This window comes from Apostichopus japonicus, chromosome 20, assembly GCF_037975245.1.
Source record: "Apostichopus japonicus isolate 1M-3 chromosome 20, ASM3797524v1, whole genome shotgun sequence".
NCBI classification, from domain to species: Eukaryota; Metazoa; Echinodermata; class Holothuroidea; order Aspidochirotida; family Stichopodidae; genus Apostichopus; species Apostichopus japonicus.
In genome coordinates, this window is record NC_092580.1 from 30,396,344 (window position 1) to 30,412,551 (window position 16,208).

Sequence of the window (16,208 nt, forward strand, 5' to 3'; positions counted from 1 at the left end):
TCTAACTTGAGAGGCTTTTCTAAAAAAGTACATGGCAGTGCGGATGGTAGTGTACATGTGTGGCGCATAAATGGAAACCCCTTTCGGCATTTTGACTGGTCATCTGTGATCATGCACTCGTGTTCAAATCGTGGTACTACACTGTAGTAAGACTACACCGGAGTAAAATGTTTATCGCCCCCGTTTTATTTTCTGTAATGGAGATGCCAACATAACACCAAGATTCTGAATATGACCTAATGAATGCATGGTTTCAGTGTCAACACTTAGCTGTTTAGGAGGTAAAAAGGGGGGGGGGGCGGGGTGGTCTGCAAAATATATAAGCTAAAGGTGATAGTATGATTCTTTGCAAAAATTCAGATCCACGATCAATCAGGTTGTTTCGATACGTACTTAAACATATATAAAGAATGTAAATAGTTATTAAACCAAACTGTCAATATTAAAGGTTCATTATGTATGGGCTAATTATGGTTATAAGTCTTAATGAGACCAAAAAAAGAAAGAAAGAAGGAAATAAAAGACAATAGGAAAACACAATGAGGAAATTACGAGAAAAATAATCTCAAAACTAATCATTCGGGAGCATTTCCAACTGTTTAGAGAGCGCTTGTCCTGAAAGATAAACATGAAATACACAAAACCGAAATGTTGTGATTTTTAAAACCTTCGAATCAGAAAATAGAAAGGATTATCCATCCTTAAATGTCGATTAATGAGCTGAGGTTTTCGGTTTTTGTGTGAAATTGTTGTATATCATGATCTCACTAACACATACCTGTACCGGATGCCGGGTGACGCCCTTCCATTTAAAGAGAGGTTTGTGATCGAAACCGATTCGACGGGTGCTTGTATGTTCTTCGTTCTCTTATTTCTATTTATATATTTTTTGGTTGATGAAACAAGGATGATACGTTGAAATGGTTCTGGTGGCACAAGGTTATATTTTCTGCAAGATACTTAATTTGGAAATATTGAAGTACCGGTATACAGGCAACCGAATATATAATACAGATATGTAATAAAGTAGATTACCCATAATATTGAGTACGGTGCATACCGTATTGAATCACCCTGCACCAAGGATATAGAGCTGTGAATTCCACCTCACCAAACGCAACAAGTATCGTAATAGTAAGATCGCTGTTAAATTCTAATAAGACACTCGTCATGACGTTTCCAGCATATTAACGTTACTTGGCTCAGCGCTGAATAATTCTACTGGAGAGCGCTGACTGCAGCCGACTCCCCCGCTTTCCTTTCGGGCAGGCTGGGAAAGGAAGACATAAATAGAAGAAAACATATATTATGCATAATGATTGTACTAAAAGTGCTCTCTACTACATTCACGCTGCATATACATAGGTATGCAGACAACACCTTTCATGGTTTCGTACATGCGTAAGCGTACTGAACCCGTATTGAAACGTCTATATGTTAGTACTCGCCGTATTCCATATAACACACTCCGTGGATTTATACTGGGACTCTATGCATGACGTACCGTAATACATCTAGTACATGACTTAATAGGGCAGGGTTAATACTTACTCTTATTCGCAAGTATTGTATTCGTTCTAGTACTCAAACCAAGGATATTAAGTGTATACTTCCAGACATTGAGAAGTGTTAAAGTATACTACTGCAGTGTACCAGTGTACTTGCAGACATTGAGAAGTGTTAAAATATACTAGTGTAGTGTACTAGTGTATTTCCAGACAATGAAAAGTGCTACATTATACTGGTGTACTGTACTAGTGTACTTCCAGACATTTAGGAGTTTTAAATTTTACTACTGTAGTGTACAAGTGTACTTACAGACATTGAGAAGTGTTCAATTATACTGGCGTACTGCACTAGTATACTTCCAGACAATTTTGAATGGTTTCCCATGGTACCGACAGAAATTAGCAATCACACGTGACAATGGAACATTTTAGGCTTTGATAACTCTATGCTACCGTTAGCGAATTTGTAGTAGGGATGGTGTTTGAAATATCCAAAGTAAAGCATAAATAATGTGATATAAAAGTTTACAAATAAGTTGCAGATGTCTTAAAGACTCCAAATCCACCATTCGACTTGAAATAAAATCGATTCAGAATACCAACTGCTTTCGAACGGTAAACTATAGATAATGGGCAGGTTGTATGCCTCCAGTGGCGGAGAAACAGGGGGGTTGGGGGGTTTTAACCCCCCCCCCACTTTTTGAAGAGGGGGGTTGGCCCACACAATCAACCCCCCCCCCTAGTTTTTGCCAGTAATGTTCTGTTATAGCCATGTTATGTGCTCCAAATGGCATAATAAATCAAATTATTAATTTGAAATTGTTAAAGTCATTTCAACCTTTTACCTGGTAGGCTACATCAACAATTAACGACCGAAAACCGAGTTAGAATTGACCCACACAATATTTCTAGCCCCTTTCCCCCACCTTGCGCATTGGAACTTGTAGCTCATAGCGCTAACTTCACCCCACAACAGACATACACAAAATAACGTTTTGTTGCTGTTGAATAGCTTTGCAACTGTATACACTTGCCAACTTCAACGAGGTGAAGGAAGGAAAAGAAAAAGAAGAAAGAGAGAAAAGGAGAAAAGGATGGAGTAGAAAATACGGCAAGAAAACGGGAAGAGAAAGAGGAACAGTGACAAAATTATTCGAATTTGTAAAGCAAACAGCAGATATCACATCATATCAGTGAGCATGAAAATGGCGTTCCACGATAAACAGCCTCCAAACCATGGGCGCAGATCCTGGTGAGGACAGCGGGACGCGTCCCAACCAACTTTTTCAGTAGTGGGGACATGATATACCGTGGCCCCACCAATTTGTCTTGACCAATAGCTGCATTTCAAGTTTCCCTGTATTGAACTTTGGCGCAGTTTGATCCAGCATTTTGCAAATGACATGCAGCAGTTCTCATTTTATTGTATTTTATCCACAGTTGTTAAATATAGGACGAAAATCGCATTTGCGGCAGTCTATATTTGTTTTCTGGGAGAGGACCCCAGACCCATCGTATATACATAAGTCTACTTGGATTATTTGTCCCTGATTTTCTTTCTGCAGACGCCCATGTATTTCTTCAAACTAAATTTCTAAGCCATGAGATCTAAAACTTAAGGAGGTTTAGGAGCATCATTAGGTCTGGGAAGTGTTATTTCCGGCGATCTGGGAGGTATATTTGCCCAAAAAAAAAATCCCACGCCATGCGCGAACCCATGGTCGCGCTCCGCTTAGATAGTGTCATAGAACAGACACGCGTCCCCACCATTATCCAAGACTGATCTGCACCCATGATCAAAACTGTCGATATGTGTAGTGTTCGGTTTCGGAAATATCTGGTATATTTGTATTTCCTTCAACGAAATTTTTTAGTAGCCGTCTGAATTTGCTAACCAACATTCTTCATCATACTTCATCATACTCGTGCAATTTTGACCCGTCTGTTAGGGTTTGAAGGAGGTTTTTCTATATCGGTTGTCCATAGATGATATTTTGTGCAACATTATGGGTCTGTTTTGAAGTGAATTTATTCACGAGAATTGTGAATTTTCAAATTCTGAACGGTGGGGCTGACGGATATTGTGGGCCGCGATGAAGAATCACCTACAAAAGCAATGATCCACAGGATATGTGATGAAGTCGAACGTGATGTGTGACTGGTGACAATCTTCAAAAAGGTTAGATGAGAAAAAAGTATCTGGAAAAAACTTGGTTCTCAGGCAAAAGTGTACATATGGTTGGTCAGTTTCAAGCCCGAGAAGTGCCATTTCCGGTGATCTGGGGGTACCAAAACCAGAAATTTGCTTGTACGCTGCGCGCCAACCAATGGTGGCGCTCCGCTTAGATAGTAATACGCGCCCCCCCCCCCGGGTTAGAAAATCCTGCATACGCCCCTGGTTAAATGCAGCTTTTCAAGGCCTGGGCAGTGCCATTTACTGCAATCTGGGAGGCAATATTTGCCAAAAAATTCTTGTGCACTTCGCGCCAACTTATGGTGGCGCTCCACTTAGATAGTGAGCCAGCAGTTATGACTTTTTATTTCATCAATGGTCTGCAACCCCCCCCCCCCCCCACTTCTGACAAGAAATCTCCGATGATGGTTACGGATCGAATCTCTGCAAATTTATCATTTTAGAGGCGATCCTCAACTTTTTGCAAACAAATGCACTTTTAACCATAGGCGTACGGGACCATTTCAGTTTGGGGGGGGGGGGGGGCAGAAACTTTTGTGCCCGAAAGTTCCCGTGACTCTATCAGAGCCGTATATAGAGACGGCTCTGGAAACTCTGTATATAAGGCTCTGGACACTATCAGAGCCTTATATATAAGGCTCTGGACACTATCTAAGCGGAGCGCCACCATCAGTTGGCGCGTAGCGTACAAGAACTTTTTTGGCCAAAAATGCCTCTCAGATTGCCGGAAATGGCCCTTCTGAGGCCTTGCAAGTTGCATCTAAACAGTCTTTATTTTATAATCTCACGTTTTAGAAATTTACACTTCCCCAAAAATTTTGTAAATTAGAAGAAGAAAAATGGTAACGTCACTTTGAAGGGGAAAAATAGAACAGTATATTTTTTTAAGCTCCTATTTAGTTACCGTATTTGTTATTTTAACACAGTACTCAGCCACCTCCAGAAAAACATACATTGTTCAACGACACGTAGGCGGGATAATGTCGCTGTGTCGGGTGAGACTGCAATTTGTCTCACAAAAAAAAGTATAAAAAATAACAAAGAATACGATAAACCTGTACTTCTAGGCTTGTAGGCACTCCCCCCCCCCCCCCGCCACCATCCATGAACAAGAAAACGTTTCTTATACACTCATGTCGGGGATGTCCAGGTATACAGTTGACTAGTTAGACAAATTTTGATAGTGCAAAAAGCGTGGTAGCCCAGATGAGCTGGATGGTGTTACAAGGAAATATTCGGGCAACATGTTGCTAAATAAAGAAAATCATTAGGCCTATATTCATATTAATGTCACAAAACAAATAACATAAAACGCTCTCCACAGAATTATCGGGCAAATATTTGAAAAAGATTCGGGCAAGCTACTGCATATTTAAATATACATATATATTTTTTTCTCCTCTTAGGCTGCCCGAATTTTTCAGGACTTTTGCCCGAATTTCTTGTCCTCTGGAAATTTGGGGGGGGGGGCAGTCTGCCCCCTGACCCCCGCCTCGTACGCCTATGCTTTTAACTCACAGTAGAGGACTTCCTCTTATTACCCAATACTTACCAATTAACAAACGAGAGATTAGGACATAGGAAGTATACGAAAGATTTTAAAACGACACTCCATCAAAATACGAATATATAAGGAGCTTTTATTCTGTTTTCTTATAGACATATTGCGTATGATATCATTTTGATCTAAATGCAAGTCTTAAAAATTTGATTTAAATAAAGCAATAGAAAACGAAAGTTGATGGTGCTATAAACTCTCAGGCATCAACTGAGTTGATTTGTAATGTAAACAACGTGAGCTCCTGCGGGTAAAAAATCAGTTTAATGAGTTAAAAAGTTGTGTACAATGTCCTAATTTAAGCATAATATTTTATTTGTCTATTTCGCCTTCTCTAATCGATTCTGCAAATCTCAAAGCGTTAACCCCCCCCCCAAAAAAAACTTCCCATGCGGAATGCATCCTCTCGCACAGAAGCAGATACATTAAGCCGAGACAACTTTTCGGTTTTTCTTTATACTGTGTAAATCAGTTATCCACAAAAGATCGAAGGAGTTTTCTCACAGATTAGTTGAAAGAAATTCAGGCTCTGAACACTAACCACGAAACAAACATTCCAAATTTATCACAATTTGAAGGATAAATCAATAACAAATTATGATAGGCAAGTAAGACTTTTGAGGGACCTCACAGAACCACTTACTATATGATCAACTTCCTGAAGATCGGAGTGTTTTTTTTAAAATCTAATATAAAGATAGTTTACATTCGATAAATTACCATCATAACAAACAATAATTAAGAAATTGGGCTAGTCAAGTAACAAAGTCGAACATTGTCTCTTCCATACATATTGTCACTTTGCTTTTTTTCTACCACCGAAATTATTTTTTAGACATATTGCGTATGATATCCTTTTGAACTAGAAGCAAGTGTGAAAAATTGGATGAAATTCCTAAATTTAACCATTTGTCTTATCCACTGTTTCTTATAACATTTTCATTCGTTATCATTGATATCATGGGGTTAGTTAGTGGGACACATTCTGGCGTATGCAAAAGTTACTGATCATTCAAATTGAAAGCAAAACCACTGATATTCACATAGGGCTCAACTCTTTTATCATTTTCAGCACGGTCATACACCGAATGACAAAATTGATACCAGCACGACTCCCATAACTCCAATTGGCTATATCAGTAACCCTGAACAAGATTTATCTCTCAGTATGACAAGTTCCATGCACTTTACTCATTTCGGGGAATGTTTATCAACAATATTGAGACTGAAGAAGATTGTTGGGGGAAATTCAGGAGCACGTACCTTTCTAATGACATCGAATGACGTTCAACAAAATACCTCGAAACCTGTCATTTCACAAATCCCAAAAGTCGAGAATTCACGTCGTTATATTCTGTTGAAATAACAACTCCTCTATTGCAAAGTTTTCTTCTTTCATAGGGTTGATTTGTTCTTATTAATTTTACAGATATTTTTCATTAATCGGTAATACCACTTTTGACTTCAGAGGCTAATGATTATACCGCAAATGCTCAGTGTGTGACTTCTCAAGAAAAGTCACCCAAGAAAGAACCTGGGCACGAAACCATACAACTAAACGACTGATCAGCTCTCATTCCCAGTCCCCTTCCATCGAGACTGTGACTGCGGTGATCATCGTCAGGTATGTATAACCAAGGGGTTTCCATTGCAACTCCCTGGTATAGCGATTCCCTTTGAAAGGTAACATATATATATACTACACATCATCTTAGTAAAACACTGTTACATTGTACAAACGGCGTGCCACAGTAATAGTACGTTAAACTTTCATCTATAATGTACGGGTTATCTTAACAGCATACTTCATTCCATGTAAGCACTCAGCTCTTACGGAAACTCATGATACGAGATTGGCGGTATAATTTTAGGGATACGCATATCTATATAGCCTAGCTAAGCTAAGCTTCATTTCACCGTGGTGTCTTCTTATCATGTCGTCACAACTTTTGTATATCTTCTACATATTGTAGTAAAAACATACCCTGGTTTCGACTTGGTTATAGCTGCAGGCGATACCTGTATCGTGTTACCATTGTCTTGCATTTCCGTAAAGATATCTGATACCATGGAGGTAAAACAGAACTGTTTTACCTCCATGCTGATACCAATAAACCAGGGAGTTATTATTCAATAACAACTCCCTGAATAAACCGAACGCTTTTTTTGCATACAAACCGATCTTATATATTCCAAACAATATACATATATAATCTTGTATATTTCGTTTGTCAGTTATGACAACCTGCTTCAGTATTTTTTCTGCTATTGGATTTCTCGTTGGAAAGTAAAGTATATACAACAAAACATGGCTTTATATACAAATCTGAAAAGTGTCCTCACAGTGCTTTGGAGTATTCACGTAATCGTGGTACTAGGAGAGTCGGAACCAGAAACGGAACCACCTCCAATACGTAAGTACGCAGTTCGCTGTGTGGCTAATGGGGTCTGCGGTGTTTTGTGAGCAGAGTAAACGTATCGTTGCCGGTGTTCTCCCCCTGGTTGGTATGGTGAGGTAGGGGTGGGGGGGATGCTTAACCGAGGGTAAAGTCCACAACCCAAAATGCTTCATTGAGTGATGATATTGTGATCAAGTTTCGTTATGTTCTCTTTCATATTATTTCTAAGATCTTCGAAAATGCGGGCTCGATTTGGTTACGGAGGCGTGGCTGGGAGAAAGACGGGGTGGGGGTTATTACTGGTGTTAGGGTGGATCCATTCATTAAATATTGTAACAAGGAACCGCGAATGAAGTTGAGGTAACCATATGTAGGCTAACAAGGTCGTACCACGTAAAGCCTTGTCACTTCAAACAGTTCCAAGTACGTATTAGGTCTACTTATGTTTTGAATATAGCATGAGGCGTGCCGTCTGTGTGACAATGGAAGTGCAATCATTGGTGTTAATACACCAAGTTGTTAACACTTTGATATTAGTATGTCAGATATATTGTCGTAGGGATAATTTGGTTTTCTTTGTCCTTAAAAAACGATTTGAGGAAATAAACAAGAGGAAGTAACAAGTGTTCATAATGAAATAACTTTGAATTCATATCGTTAACAAAATATTGTCATGATTTAAAAAAAAAATAAGTACTCGTTTAACTAAAATAATCAATTTTATCTCGTTAATCATTTGTATTGTATATGTGGCGAACAATTGTTGTTGTAAACAGGGGATGACATTGATGTTTGTATCACAAAACCGCGCCACGACACCTTTTGTTCATCGCATCACAGGGATATTCGTGTGACTGAAATTCATTGTTTAGCAAACTTGCTGGACATTTGCCTTCAAATGGGCTCAATTTTTACGTCTTGATAACAATTTATATCGTAGAGATTAAATTGTTTTGTAATTAGGGGATTCTTGTTATGAATTTGTATTGCTACATCAGATTTTAATGATGTTATCATATGTCAATTGAACTGAAAATGTCTTTCTTTTCCAATATGTAAGTCATGCATGCACTTATCCACTACGGATTGAAGGAATATTCTCACAGACTAGTGAAAGAATTTCTAAATGAAATTAACAATATCAACGAAACCAACATTCCAAATGTAGGAAAATTGTAGCGCCAATAACAACACAAGTTATGAGAGGCAAATAAATCTTTTGAAGAACGTCTGCAATCATGAAATCACAGACCTTCCTTCTGATATAATCCACTTCTAACTTGTTCTTATATAGTTTGTAACATTGTATGCCACTGTTGTGATATTGCATTCGGTAAACATTATAGAAACCAACTCTCCCGATCAAGCCCATGATATGTTACTACTTTTGTCATAGTTTCGTCACAGTAGTTTAAGGTATACTGGATCATGGAAGCTACCAATCGGTCACAAATCGATACCGGTTACCGTACGTGACATATGCCTAATCTGATAAATTTGTAATACACATGTGAAACAGACGGCGCTTCTCACTGATGTGCATTTGCGAAAGAACATTCTACTGAGATGGAAAATTTGGTACAATTTAGCAAGCGGAAATTGATTTTCCTTCTCTTCCCTAGAAAATAATGTAATTTCACAGACAAATTTGCAATAAAGTTTGCGTGAATTGTAGGGCTGGTATGCGGACACTTGACACGTGATTGCAATACTCTAGAAGAGAGTTATTGGGAAGGGCGGGAGGGGAGGGGAGGGGAGGGGGACGGGGAATGCTCCCTTCCACCCGGCCACTTAGTACACAAGGATGCTTTTAATATTTTATTTGATTGATGCTCTACCTGACATAGCACTTTACCCTTTGTTCCATACGTGATAATGCAACTGCAGGATACAATTAATTCACACTTTTTGACATTTCATTAATTCCCCCCCCCCCCCCTCTTGACTGGAACTGTGTGATGGGTGCAGCTGTTTACTTGAAAATTATGTATTTTTAGGTCAAACCACATCTTCATTGTATTTTGTATAACACCAAGATGTGATAAATTTGGTCTTATTTTGTATATGCATCTGACAATCGCAGGGTGAAAGAAGCATCAGATAAATTTATATGATAGTCTCCTAACTTTCCTTTACAATATATCACTAATCCACAAAGAACAAAAAGCAGAGACCTTTAACAGCTTAGCAACATATTAAATATATCAACGAGAAAATTATAAAACTCTTGGAGTAAATCCACCCTAAAATATCACAGTCCATCTTCTTAAGTCCCCTTCCTGGAGAAAGATAGTGTTTGACTATAGCCAGCCAAAGTAGGCTATATACAATCACCCATTTTGCGAGTTAGGGACAATGTATTAAGGAGGTGTTCTTAATTAACAGTGTAGAATAGTTTTCTCTTCAATGTTAGTATTAAATTTGTCCGCCAACGGAGGTTTTAATTATTCTTTCTTTTCCAGTACCGTACCGTACTTGACTACTGTACTAGTGATTATGAATGCCATTTTGCATGTGATTCTCTGTCATCGGTCACATGTTCTTGTCACCCAGCTTGTGAATTATTCCAAGATTGTTGTTACAAATCTATCGAAAAAAAGTATTTACTTTTTTTTTAAAATATAGTCAACATTTCTACGATTAAATATCGGAATGGAATAAGACATGAATTACGCTTCAAAACAACATAAGCAAGATTTAGAAATTTCTACTCCCGTGAAAACAATCAGTTCCCTGTCATATGTCAAACATCATTATATATACATCGCTATCAGTTTCTGTACCAAAATATATTATGGATATGTCAGAAAACTTACAAGAAGAAGGCAATTCACGGATTTGCATATCTCATCGCCAGCAAACACTGATTTCAATTGAACAAGTTTTATATTAGCTATGCAATCTGGCAATCGGAGGAAATTACTACTTGACATTTGCATTATTGTCAACGTAAGTAGAAGTGAGGTTTTATAGTTATTCTTTCTTTTCCATTCACGTTACAGTAATTTTATGGACTGCAGAGTACTGCGCTAGAGATTATGAATGTAGTTCTTCATGTGGTTCTCTGACATCGGTCAAATGTTCTTGTCACCCAGCTTGTGAATTATTCCAAGATTGTTGTTACAATACTATCGAAAAAAGTAATCGCTGTTCCAATGATACCGACACCGACATATTTTTGTCTGAAGTTCTTCCCGAGATGAGAGATTACTTTCAGTGTGCTACGGATGTCATATCACAGAAGAAATACTGGATGGTGTCTAAATGTCCAGATACATGGACGGGGCCTAACGAATGTGACATCACAGGCGACGACACAGATATCACCGTGGGTAGAATGGAAGATAATTTATCTGGTATTCCAGTTTTATCAAGGAAAGGACTAACCTACAGAAATATTTACTGTGCTGTCTGTCATGGAGAGGATTTATCCGACCTTTCACCTTGGTCATTCGAGGCTCAAGATTGTGAAGACAGTGATATTTTTAAAACAGCTACGAACCTGACCGCTAAACATCAAATCTTTCTACTGAGAGAAAACTGTCAAAGCTTGTCCTTCCTTCCACCTTCAGATCATCCATTTTACGTGTTATCTGTAATACCTTGTTTTGAAATTACCGATGACGTTATCGATACATGTGACGACAACACAACTAGCGAGGATATCAGACACAAATGTTCGACCATAGCAGCTCCCATTTGGATTGGAGGGTACTTCAAAAATACCTTCTGTGTTGAATGTTACTATTCTTCTCATAAATATATCAACTATGAGGTTTTTGAGATCTGTCTGAGATATGATGACAGAGTTTCCTTCAATGTAAATCCGCCCATTTTAGCGGTGCCGTGTCTCTATGACCACGAAACCGGTGAAAGCATATGCCCAACACCCCAACCGCCACCACCGCCCCTCGTACCAATTTCTATAACCTTTAATTTTGGTGGTAATTCTGGTGGTATATCAATCACAAAAAACAATGAAAGGATCCAAGAAATATCTGTGACTTGTAACGTTGGACAGGTTTTTGATCCACTCGAGGCTAAGTGCAAACTATTAACATGTCCTAGTGGTTACGTTCTGAGAAGTTCACTATGCGTACAACTGCCAAATATTACTACAAATTCGTCAGAAGAATGTAATCACTATTCTATACATATGAAAGCTGACAACGTAAACTTTATCAACAATTCTTGTTTGGAGAACATGGAAACAACTTTTAATTGCCTACCAGCGGATTTGGTATTACTTTTACAAGCTAACATGGAACATTACAATACATCGTGCAGAATGACGAGCCAAGAACAGGTTGTTTTAGAAGTTGTCACGACTTCTTTCGAAATAATTGGAAGTCTCTTGGCAAAAGCTGGCAGTACATCTTTGCAAAATTCAGACGTATGCAAAAGTTTGAACATTGTGGAGTTTGTGGCGTACTGTCCATCCAAAGTGGAGGACCCGACCCTATATTGTGATTCGGAATGGTACAGTGAACCTCAGTGGAGAACATCTGGTAATATTACTGCTGGAATTCTTTTCCAAAATTCATCGGAAACTACTGACGTATCTCAAATAAAGATTCGACATTTATTTCAATTTTCATCAACACATGGTAACATCTCATCAGAGGACATTTTAGTACAAAGATGCGTATTTAACTCTAGTGAAGTATCATCATGCCCGATGATTACACTCGATTCAAACGTCTTTCTCCCTTTGGAAAACGAGTCCAGTGTTTTAGTATATGCGGCGGATATATCGATTCAATTTACTCCAGATATGTATACAATACAACAAAATGGTGACATACAGGTGTGTAACTTTTTGGAAGCCTCTGGCACCGTTGTGACTTATAGGTTTTTGCCTCAATATTCCCAAACACAAAGTATCCTGAGCACGGTTGGTATTTCTCTTTCGGTGATTGCACTGCTTTTAACATTGATCAGCTACTCCGTATTTCCTACATTAAGAACCAGACTAGCAAACATTATAATCATGAACCTTTGTGGTTGCCTTGTAGTGGCTCAGTTACTACTTATCTTCGCCGGTATTTCTACACTTCATCGTACCTTATGCTCAGTAATATCTGGTCTTGGACATTTCTTTGGACTTACGTGAATTGGTGATTTATTCAAAGGTGAGAAGTTTTTTCTTCTCTTTTTCCTCTCTTTTTCTTCTTATAATGTGGCTATGACATCCCATAACCTTAGCAGGATACGTTTGTATATGATACAATCACAGTTATTCATTAAAAACGCTGTTATGTGGATATTATTTCAAGAAACCGTGTTCTTATGGCTCATAGTGCCTGTAAATTAGTTTGAACAGTGTGAGAGATGCCGCTTGTTTTTTTAATTTAGTATGCACTGATGTCAATGATAACGACTCACGGTCAATCTATCTAGAATATACACCAAGCTTTCAAAACCTCCCAGTTCAGGAAAAGTCATGAGATTCCTGACTAGATTTGATATCTGCTTCAAGTTTTCTGAAACTTAAGCTTGTTCATACATTGTCAGTTTGACAAATGTATAAACCGATATAGAAACCTGTTCTTGTTATTCCGAACGTAATTTTGAAATTATTCTTAAAGAGATAGTATGGAGTTACAAAAAAATAGATGAACGTAAATTACACTTTATGTCATTGGCATTTCCCTCGGTAATTAATAACCAGCAACTTTATATGCGTCGTTAATGGCTGTGATTCTGAGCAACACTTCCTTCCAATTTTGTTTACATTACGGAGTCACTAAACATATAATTGCTATATAGGAAAAAGTGCGATTCATGAAAGTAGTATCCTTACAGCTACCTGACTGTGAAGAATCGAAATTTCCAATCAAACACACAAGCAAACAACAAACAAACGTATTACCTAAAAGAATTTCGGAATCCCATACGTCTAGGAAAACAGGAATCGATTGCGTGAAGGTTCTTTATGGTTGATAGTTCTATATTAACAATTCAATGATGCCTACTTGAAACTTATAGTCTATTATATCATTAAAATATGCTTTGATTCTATTTTTGATTCTTCAGATCTTCATAATCCTAGGGTTAACCTGGGTCACTGGCTTTGTTGCTGCGTTGTTTGATGAACCTTGGCTATGGTATCTCTTTATCATATTCACGTCATTGCAAGGACTTTTTATTTTTCTTGCCTTCACTCTCAAATCCGAAATTTGGGGGATGTGGAGGAAGCGGCTGGGCATGTCCTCTGACTCGTACATTTCATCTTCACAAGGTGTGTATTATCAACCTGGAAAAGGAAGACAGACATCTGGATTAACGGCCACATCAACAGTGTAGCACCTGACACCTGTACTATACCTGTACTATATTACCTGTACATTGCGTGTGAATCGGTGCTTGTATATATATATATATATATATATATATATATATATATATATATATATATATATATATATATATATATATATATAGGAACATAGGCGTAGGAGCCTCATTTGATTTGGGGGGGGGGGGCTGTAACGACTTGCCCGAAAAATATGACCAAAATTTTTCGCGCGCAGAGTGGGCATTCCACATGTTATTGTGTTTATCATATAGGCATTCATCGGTTATTACATCACATGCCAATAACATTAAATCATTTTCCGTCTGATCACCCTTCCATATTGGTTATAATTATTGGGGAAGTCGTTACAACAATAATGATAATTATAATAATAATATAAGTTTAACCATTGAAAAACACATTGCAAATTCTTCTTCTTTCAGTAGGTGCCAGTGGCGGAGCTAGGTCCGGGGGGGGGGGGGGGAGAGAATGGTCTGTAGGGGCGCTTTCGACACTATCTAAGCGGAGCGCCACCACAGGTTGGGGCGGAGCGTACAGAATTTTTTGAGTAAAGATACTCCCTAGATCGCCGGAAATGACCCTTTCCGGGCCCCGCTAATTTGCAGATAAACGAAGAATAAATAGGTGTCATTGCCATTTGTCAGAAAAGTGCAACAACAAAATGTGACAAATATCAATAGGTATTTGAGAGAGCAATAAAAAAGTCAATAATCGCGAATAAGTAAAAAGTGGTAAAAAGCTGATAAGGGCGCCAGCAGTCCATTTGAGTCCGTCAGGGGGGCATCCGCCCTCTCTGACTGTATGGACGCTCCGCCACTGGTAGGTGCCCGAAAAATTCTCAGCATATTGCCCAAATTCCCCCCCCCCCCAAAAAAATTGAAAAACACACTGCAAATTATTATTCTTTCAGTAGGTGCCCGAAAAAATTCTCAGCATATTGCCCGAATTTTCACCAAAAAAAATTGAAAAACACTTTGCAAATTATTATGCTTTCAGTTGGTGCTCGAAAAATTCTCAGCATATTGCTCGAATTTTCACCCAAAAATTGAAAACACATTGCAAATTATTATTCTTTCAGTAGATGCCCGAAAAATTCTCAGCATATTGCCGAATTTTCACCCCCCAAAAAATGAAAAACACACTGCAAATTATTCTTTTTCCAGTAGGTGCCCGAAAAATTCTTAGCATACTGCCCGAATTTTCACAACAAAGTTTGGTTGGGGGGCTGCAGCCCCCCCCCCCAGCCCCCCCCCCCCCCGCCTCCTACGCCTATGTATAGGAATAACGGAAAAACTGTTAAACAACTACGCTGAGCTATTGCAGAGCTTTGCTCGAAAGCTCTGCAAAAACCAAACATTGGCTGTTTTACTTCCAATCACTTACCTAGTTCAATTATTGTATCTCACTCGAGATCCAGCCTTTCCCTAAATGCAGCATAGCTGTTTAACCGTTTTTCCGTTATTCCTATCTATATCTTTCACAGTTTGTATCTAATTGATCCAACAAAACGGAGAGCACCTTCGAAACTTTGAAAACGCTTCGACGCCTTTCCGAAAAGCGGGTTAGGTATCGGCATCACCTTTCCAACTACAGACTATACCGTAAACACAAAACGGTACCAAAGGACTTAAAATCAAGGTCCGTGCTGGTTTATCACTTTCTGATAGCGACAGCTTTGCCAATTGGAGAGGAATCCTTAAGAATGTTTCGCTTGAATTAATGGCTGTGCAAATAAGTATTTGTCGCAAAACCATTCACGAACTTAGCCAGCAAATTGATTCCAAAACCAGAAAACTGCAAAAAGAACTCCCTCAGAACGAGTTCGAAAGAAAGCTTGACGCCATCTCCAAAATATGCTTGAACCTCTCACATACCCTAGCTTCAAGACAATTTCACAAATTGAAGAGGGATAATGTCACCCAAAGAGAGGTAGTTAAGTCTTCTGGTGAAACCCAACTTGAAACCTCAAAAAGAACCAGGTCTCGCACATTCCGTCGCAAAGAGATACAGACCTGATGCAACACCACCAAAGGTGCAGTTGTTACCATTGAGTGCCAACTCTCGGTAGGAGAAACAAACTTACTCTCCAAAGGTCTAAATTTTTGCCCTAAACCACGGCAAGTTAACGCTCAGAAACTTTCTCTTGACCTAAATATGTTCTATCGACGCTTACGTCTCCGTGAATTTTTTGCCGACGAAAATGGCAATAACACCACGCAACAAACCAACG

At 38.6% G+C, this 16,208-nt stretch overlaps 1 protein-coding gene across 1 annotated transcript in view; it reads left to right on the plus strand.

Moving 5' to 3' along the window:
• LOC139960879 (uncharacterized) overlaps positions 1-14,062 on the plus strand; it is a 42,717-nt gene extending 28,655 nt beyond the window's left edge. Inside the window, exon 3 of the mRNA XM_071959547.1 lies at positions 13,696-14,062. Coding sequence (XP_071815648.1) covers positions 13,696-13,965 — 270 coding nt within the window. The 3' untranslated portion in view covers positions 13,966-14,062. The remainder of the gene's footprint in view (positions 1-13,695) is intronic.
• The last annotated feature ends 2,146 nt before the right edge of the window (positions 14,063-16,208 follow it).